The following is an 8699-nucleotide window of genomic DNA, read 5'->3' on the forward strand; positions in this document are numbered from 1 at the left end:
AAGAATAGCAAGAAAGGGTACTTAAGTCTTTGCAACCACACCAGACTCCAATGTTAAGTGATGTCAACATACACGAGAATACGAGCCCCATGTGCTTGCATACTTGGTGCTCATTCAGACCCCCAACACAGATTTGGGATTCAGTGAATCATCGGGGGAGAACATACACCACCCTCTCCACAATGATTGATGTTCATGACAATAGACAAAACTATACATTGATTGAACTTGGACATCCTCGCCCACAAGGGCTCTGTACTGGGGCAAATTCATAAGTCACCAAATCGAATAGATGTTACGAGTTCAAAACCCACAGGTGTGATCCTTTATTGAAAGGTTGAAGAGGGGAGGGGGTGCATCGATCCTTTATCGAAAGCACCACTTTGTCCCCGCCCTTTCATTAATTTTATAAAAGGTGCCACTGGACACGCCAGTCGCAACCCCCGTCCAGGACAAACGCCACAAGTTCTGTCTGTGCAGTGTTTGTCCTGCGCACCAAAGGCGCAGTCGATGCTTGTGGCCTCCAAGTTCAGTCCCATAATTTAAACGCTCGAAGGTCGTCGTAGCCTTGAAATGCCAAACACAATTTTCTCATAAGTTATCCTTTTCCCTTGATAGTAAGGTAGATCAAGCTTTTATTTGAGTTCCATGGTCAAGAACTCTGACCAGAGAGAGAGAGAGAGACTGAGAGCACATAGCACAATGAACCAGCCAAGTTTGGCATCGAAGCCTACATAGGGAATTAGAAGAAGCGATAGACTTCGTAGTGTACGTAGCAGCTACCAAAGATGACATACCCACGTTCCTTCCCCACGCAGCAAGTCTGGAACTTAGACACTGCGGTGGCCAAGCAATTGGAGCATATGGAAGAAGCCAAGTCTCGGGTGCACTGTGCCAACCCATAGATGGTCAGCTTGGGCGTGACCGCTATCTCCGCCTTGCCCAGCGCTCGGCTGCCTGGCGCCACAGCCGCGGCGGTCACTTGGCTCATCAATTTCTTCACCTTCTCTTGGAACACCTTTGGGTTCGACGCGTTCGCCGCATTGTTGTTGGTGAAGTAGGAGTCCATCCGGTCCAATTTGCCGAAGAAGTTCACCGTGTCGTAGCGCAGGTAGCAGCGCTCGAACCAGAGCCTGGCCTTGCCGTCCTTAGCGCAGAGAATCTTGAATTGAGTCTGGGCCTCCTTTGCACAGGCAGCACAGTCCATGGAGCTAACGTCGGCCCTGCATTGGAGGAGGCCGTAGACGGCAGACGCGCCACTGCCATAGCTGGCTGTCGCGATACCCGTTGGCAACACCTTGGCGATGAGCTGCGCACCGACCCTATCGATGTTGTCCTTTATGGTTGCATCGACGGCATCAGCGGCGAGGGGAGGGAGGGGCGTCACTGAGAAGCAGTCGACGCTTACAGGCGAGGGGTATGGATTAATGGACGAACCCAGTTGTAGTTTGAGACCTAAACAGAGGAACAGTAGGAGGAAGGGATGGAAAGAGGGTATTTTCATTTCAATATGATGAGAAACTCTGAAATTGAACCTACAATTTATCACAAGAAAGAATGGCCGCGTCCTCCACATATTTGTAGAGCCAAGCGCCAAGCCCAGTGGTCGAGATCAGGAGACATTGATAATGATATCCACCCTCATTATTATGGTTGTAGTAGGGATAGGAGCACCACCCAGTTGGCACAAAGCTGACATCTTTGACTCTTTTCAGCTACGTTGAATTGTCAGAGATTCGAGACCGTGTGGTTGAAGAATGGCCACATCCTTTCATTTAAAAATTAGTGTACAGTCAGTGGGAAACGGAGAAATAGGTTGGGTTTCATCATACATCCAATCCTAACCATCCAACAGAACCGTCATTGATTCGGATGGTGAGGATTGAATGTATCTCAAATGATGGGATCGCTGTCCAAGTCAGTCTAGTTGTGCTCACAAATTTAATGATATTTTTGAACCCCACTTGATGTGCACATTTGTTGTTGTGTGCTTGCCATTTATGAGAGGGTGGTGTATGTTCGCCCTCCATGATTTACTGAATCCCACGTATGTGTTCGGGTGGTCGAATGAGCGTATTCATGCACATGGGGCTCGTATGCCCGTGTATGTTGACATACCTTTGCATCGGACTCTGGAGCTGTTGCAAAGACTTAATCACCCTTACTTGCTTTTCTTGCCCTGAAATGACGGTTCGATGAAATGACAAAAATATCCTGCATTCAAAAGCTGTGAAACGATCGTTCGAGAAAAGGACAAAAAAGGACAAAAAAATCCTCCATCCAGAAAGCTTGATGTTAATTATTTAAAGTGAAGACGTTCCTTATTCATTAAACTCCTGCGTCATCTGCTGTAACAGTAGCTCCCATTATCAATCCAAACTTTGCCTTCGTCTCCAGACGAGTTTTCCGCCTTGTTTTTTATCTTGTTTTACAACACATTGTCGTCTTCTCGTGCCTGCCTTGTGTTACGAAACATTCTTGTGTCTTCTCTTCATTTTTGCTGTCGTTAGGCATCATGGAAGAAAGCAATGATGCACAAACATTCCAACAAGTGCCATTAAGGCAGCGTGAGTATCTTTTCATCTCATCATGCTATCGATGAAGAAGGCATGTCGTTTGGTGTGCCATTAAGGCATTGTTTGGTTATTACAGGTAGATCATGTTCTTACGATGGTTGGAAACTTATCGATATTTGTAAGACGCTGGAACCTGTTGACAAGAATGCTTGTTTACAAATGCTAGGAAGGGCCTCTACCCCATCAGGTATCCTACATTAATGCATTATATGCATTGTATCGATTTGTTTGCTATTATGCTTAATTTGTTTCTTATCGATTTGTAATTTATTGTGCGATATATTTATCGACCTTTTAGATAGTATGGTTTTGATTGTCGAGTTGTAAGTTATTATGCTGAACTGCCGTATCGATTTTCAATAACTTACAAATCGCTATGTATATCGATTTGTAAGATATTATATGTTATGTAATATGTATTTCTAAGATATTTGTACACAGACTTTGAAAACGTGTGCTTGCAGAAACGCATCGTTACTTGCATGTGGGGGGGAGGGGGGGGGCGATTTTCGCAGGCATGTTGCTGCTCTCTCAGCGACTTCGATTGGACTCACTTTTGAGCCTAGTGGATGTAATGAGAGCGTTATCGTCAACACACATGTACAACATGTGTATTACAATTGGCATGGTAAGCGACAACTCGATGCTCAGTATAAGCAAACATCAAACCACACTTGCTTTGATATTGTCATTCATTAAATCGTTGCTTTGACTTGCTTAACCTTATCGGTATCCGTTGTTATATGCATCCTGATTAAATCGTAGTAAACATATACGCTTGCTAACGCAAATTGATATATTGCTTACAAAACATTCCACTAACTTCTCTTCTTTTTCGTTGCTTGTAGGCATTATGGAAGAAAGCAATGATTCACAAACATTTCAACCAGTGCCATCAAGGCAGCGTGAATATCTTTTCATCTCATCATGCTATCGATGAAGAAGGCATGTCGTCTGGTATGCCATTAAGGCATTGTTTGGTTATTGCAGGTAGATCATGTTCTTACGATGGTTGGAAACTTATCGATATTTGTAAGACGCTGGGACCTGTTGACAAGAATGCTTGTTTACAAATGCTAGGAAGGGCCTCTACCCCATCAGGTATCCTACATTAACGCATTATATGCATTGTATCGATTTGTTTGCTATTATGCTTAATTTGTTTCTTATCGATTTGTGATTTATTGTGCGATATATTTATCGACCTTTTAGATAGTATGGTTTTGATTGTCGAGTTGTAAGTTATTATGCTGAACTGCCGTATCGATTTTCAATATCTTACAAATCGCTATGTAGATCTATTTGTAAGATATTATATGTTATGTAATATGTATTTCTAAGATATTTGTACACAGACTTTGAAAACGTGTGCTTGCAGAAACACATCGTTACTTGCATGTGGGGGGGAGGGGGGGGCGATTTTTGCTGGCATGTTGCTGCTCTCTCAGCGACTTCGATTGGACTCGCTTTTGAGCCTAGTGGATGTAATGAGAGCGTTATCGTCAACACACATGTACAACATGTGTATTACAATTGGCATGGTAAGCGACAACTCGATGCTCAGTATAAGCAAACATCAAACCACACTTGCTTTGATATTGTCATTCATTAAATCGTTGCTTTGACTTGCTTAACCTTATCGGTATCCATTGTTATATGCATCCTGATTAAATCGTATTAAACATATACGCTTGCTAATGCAAATTGATATATTGCTTACAAAACATTCCACTATCTTCTCTTCTTTTTCGTTGCTTGTAGGCATTATGGAAGAAAGCAATGATTCACAAACAATCCAACCAGTGCCATTAAGGCAGCGTGAGTATCTTTTCATCTCATCATGCTATCGATGAAGAAGGCATGTCGTCTGGTATGCCATTAAGGCATTGTTTGGTTATTGCAGGTAGATCATGTTCTTACGATGGTTGGAAACTTATCGATATTTGTAAGACGCTGGGACCTGTTGACAAGAATGCTTGTTTACAAATGCTAGGAAGGGCCTCTACCCCATCAGGTATCCTACATTAACGCATTATATGCATTGTATCGATTTGTTTGCTATTATGCTTAATTTGTTTCTTATCGATTTGTGATTTATTGTGCGATATATTTATCGACCTTTTAGATAGTATGGTTTTGATTGTCGAGTTGTAAGTTATTATGCTGAACTGCCGTATCGATTTTCAATATCTTACAAATCGCTATGTAGATCTATTTGTAAGATATTATATGTTATGTAATATGTATTTCTAAGATATTTGTACACAGACTTTGAAAACGTGTGCTTGCAGAAACACATCGTTACTTGCATGTGGGGGGGAGGGGGGGGCGATTTTTGCTGGCATGTTGCTGCTCTCTCAACGACTTCGATTGGACTCGCTTTTGAGCCTAGTGGATGTAATGAGAGCGTTATCGTCAACACACATGTACAACATGTGTATTACAATTGGCATGGTAAGCGACAACTCGATGCTCAGTATAAGCAAACATCAAACCACACTTGCTTTGATATTGTCATTCATTAAATCGTTGCTTTGACTTGCTTAACCTTATCGGTATCCATTGTTATATGCATCCTGATTAAATCGTATTAAACATATACGCTTGCTAATGCAAATTGATATATTGCTTACAAAACATTCCACTATCTTCTCTTCTTTTTCGTTGCTTGTAGGCATTATGGAAGAAAGCAATGATTCACAAACAATCCAACCAGTGCCATTAAGGCAGCGTGAGTATCTTTTCATCTCATCATGCTATCGATGAAGAAGGCATGTCGTCTGGTGTGCCATTAAGGCATTGTTTGGTTATTGCAGGTAGATCATGTTCTTACGATGGTTGGAAACTTATCGATATTTGTAAGACGCTGGGACCTGTTGACAAGAATGCTTGTTTACAAATGCTAGGAAGGGCCTCTACCCCATCAGGTATCCTACATTAACTCATTATATGCATTGTATCGAAAAACTCCTGTTTTAGTAACATACTTCCGTTTTTGTGAGATACATTTTTGTTAGTTAATATCGATTTGTTTGCTATTTTAATGCAAACACAGATTGATATATTGCTTAAAACATTGTTGAGCTTATCATCAGGTTGTAATAAAGACGATGTAGCTCAATCAATCGAAAGATCTGGAGAATTGAATATCTATACTATTGACGCAACCGAAGAATTGAACATATGCACTAATGATGCACAAGAAAAGAAGGGTACAGTCATTAGACCCGCTCTTGACTTGAATGTTCCAGTAGAAGAAATGCAATTCAATAATGAGGTAGACTACCACGACAGTACACATAATAAAAGTGTAGGCACCGGGAATGTACATGGAAGTACACTTGACTTGAATGTTACAGTAGAAGAAATGCAAGTCAATAATGAAGCAGATTTTGATGTCAGTACACACAATAAAAGCGTCGGAACTGAGAATGTACATGGAATTACACTTGACTCTGTTCCTGTAGAAAGAATGCAGTTTAATAATGAGAAAGCTGCATATAAATTTTACAATGATTATGCCTTAAAAGTTGGCTTCAGTGTGAGAAGGTTTTTCTGGTCAAAAAATGCACAGGGTGTCGTGGTTAGAAAGACATATGTTTGTTCCAAGCAAGGTTGGAAGAAATCAATGGGAAATCCAACAAGGAGCATGCCAGAATCAAGATGTGGATGTCAAGCGAGAATGGTTTTGAGAAGACATCTGAATGAGAAATTTGTCGTGCGTACTTTAATCAGTGATCATAATCATGAGTTATCTGCATCATGTATGACTCCTATGCTAAGGTCACATCGTAAAGTAACTGTAGCGCATGCTGCAATGGTTGAAATAGCCGATAGCGCCGGCATTGCACCAAGGAAGACATACAATTTGTTTACCCGCATGGATGGTGGTCGCAAAAATGTGTCATTCACACCTTTGGATCTAAGAAACCACTTGAGAAGGAAGAGGACAGAAAACATGAAGAACGGAGAAATATGTTCTTTGGTTCATTACTTACAGAATAAATCAAGCAATGAACATGGTTTCTTTAATGCAATGCAAGTGGACGAAGATGGATATGCTGTGAATATGTTTTGGGCAGATTCAAAGTCAAGAGTGGATTATGAATGCTTCAATGATGTGCTTGTGTTTGATACTACAGTAAAGATTAATACTAAACAATGGTCATTTGCGCAGTTTGTCGGAGTGAACCATCACGCACAGAGTTGTATATTAGGCGGGGCGTTTTTGTATGACCAGGCCAAGGAAAGCTTTGAGTGGTTGTTCAGAGTATTCACACAGACAATGAACGGGAAGCATCCTGAAACTATACTTACATATGGTGATCACGCAATTGCGGCTGCAGTGCTTCATGTGTGGCCAGATGCACATCATCGCCTATGTTTGTGGCATATCTTTCAAAATGCAGCAAGGAACATAGGATACATATTTAATCAGAATACAGGGTTTGACAAAAAGTTTACAAGGTGTGTACTTCATAGCGTAGACGAGGTCACCTTTAAGTCAGATTGGGAGAAAATGATTAAGACATACGACCTTATTGACTGCCTGTGGTTACAAAATTTATATGCAGAAAAAGAGAAGTGGGCATTGGCATATGGAAGACAATACTTTTGTGCATGTATGGTAAGCATACAAAGAGTTGAATCTATGCATGCCACGCTGAATAAAACCCTGTATTCATGTTTAACAATGTTTCGTTTCATGGAACAATATGATTTATTTGTAGACGGTCTAAGACAGAGTGAGCTTGAACAGGACGTGAAATGCTTCAATACACGACCTTTAACTCTTGGCATGAAAATATTGATGCGACCTGCAACTGTGTATACACTGACTGTATTTGAATGGATCAAGAAAGAGGTGTTACATGTCATGAATTGCAAAATAGAAGGACTCGTGCAAACCGAGAATATGCACAAATACCATATTTTATGGCAGGGCGAAAACCATCACGAAAGGCAAGAAGCACATGTCACGTACAATGTTGACAATGAAAGAGTTGAATGTTCATGCAAAATGTATGAATTCAAAGGTATTCTATGCTGTCATGCATTAAAGGCACTCAATCAAGAGAAAATACAAGAAATACCTGAGTCTTACGTAATGCGAAGATGGAAGAGACGCGCAAAGATTGAAATGCTCGTTATGGACAATGCGAGTAAATCTGGTGTTGACCAGAAGTGCCACATAGCCTCTCGTTACCAACAACTGTGTAGGTCATTCATGCATGTTGCTGATTTGGCATCGAGAAGTGAAGAATGCTATGTATCTGTGAGAAAAGCTGCAATGGAGTTACTTGAAAACATGAAGTCAATTCACCTTAAGTCCGTTGCAGCGAATGAATACCAGTCGAAGATAATGGGATCGAACAACGTAGGTGAAAATCATGTTTCGCTTGACACTCCCGAGAAGTTGTGCCGAAACGTAAACATTATCTTCAACAAGTCAGTAGTGAACGTTGTTGATTATGATGGACATATTCATGAAGCGAAGGGTATCAAAAGAAAACTTGTCTCTGATCGCAGTCATTGGAGGTCAAAGAATGCACTAGAATTGGTTGGCAAGAAAAGGACTAAGAAACAACCAACCTGTAATAAAAAACAACAAAGCCCTTCGAATGAACAGGTATGTAAGACATTATATTGCTTCCCATTACGTGAAACTTGTCAATATCTAACTCGTGTAATGTCCAACATGCAGCAATACCCTACAGAAGTACCAGCAAACGTTGAAACCTCCATTCCTCCCGACCAGATTTCTGGCAAGGATTGCTTCAGTTTTACAAGTCTATTGGTATGTAATCAATGTGGTGAGGAGGTATGCATTTCTTGTGAAACTTAATGCAGTGTCTTATATTTTCTCTATCATGACAGGCTCTGATGCATTCGACAGATGGGTATGGGACGCAAGAATCTCGTGTGGGCTATTAGTTTAGTTGTCATGCCTTTTTGCATGACCCGATTTCAACATTGTCGGATTTGTTACGAGTTTATAGTGATTTGTCATCGACGACTTACGGTCTGTGCTTGTATTTTTGCTTAAATCGATAAATAGTGATTTGTGGTTTCTGCTGGAAGTCAATTCATGACATCACTGAATGACGATTTGTGGTTATCGTT

At 40.9% G+C, this 8699-nt stretch overlaps 1 protein-coding gene across 1 annotated transcript; it reads right to left on the reverse strand.

The window, feature by feature from the left end:
* Positions 1-604: 604 nt before the first annotated feature.
* LOC149845983 (cysteine-rich repeat secretory protein 55-like) lies at positions 605-1591 on the reverse strand. Its single transcript, XM_089996104.1, has one exon. The coding sequence runs from the start codon at positions 1574-1576 to the stop codon at positions 743-745; it is 834 nt and encodes a 277-aa protein (XP_089852230.1). The 5' UTR covers positions 1577-1591; the 3' UTR covers positions 605-742.
* Positions 1592-8699: the final 7108 nt, after the last annotated feature.

This window comes from Nuphar pumila, chromosome 2, assembly GCF_984573655.1.
Source record: "Nuphar pumila chromosome 2, dmNupPumi1.hap1.1, whole genome shotgun sequence".
Lineage (NCBI taxonomy): Eukaryota > Viridiplantae > Streptophyta > Magnoliopsida > Nymphaeales > Nymphaeaceae > Nuphar > Nuphar pumila.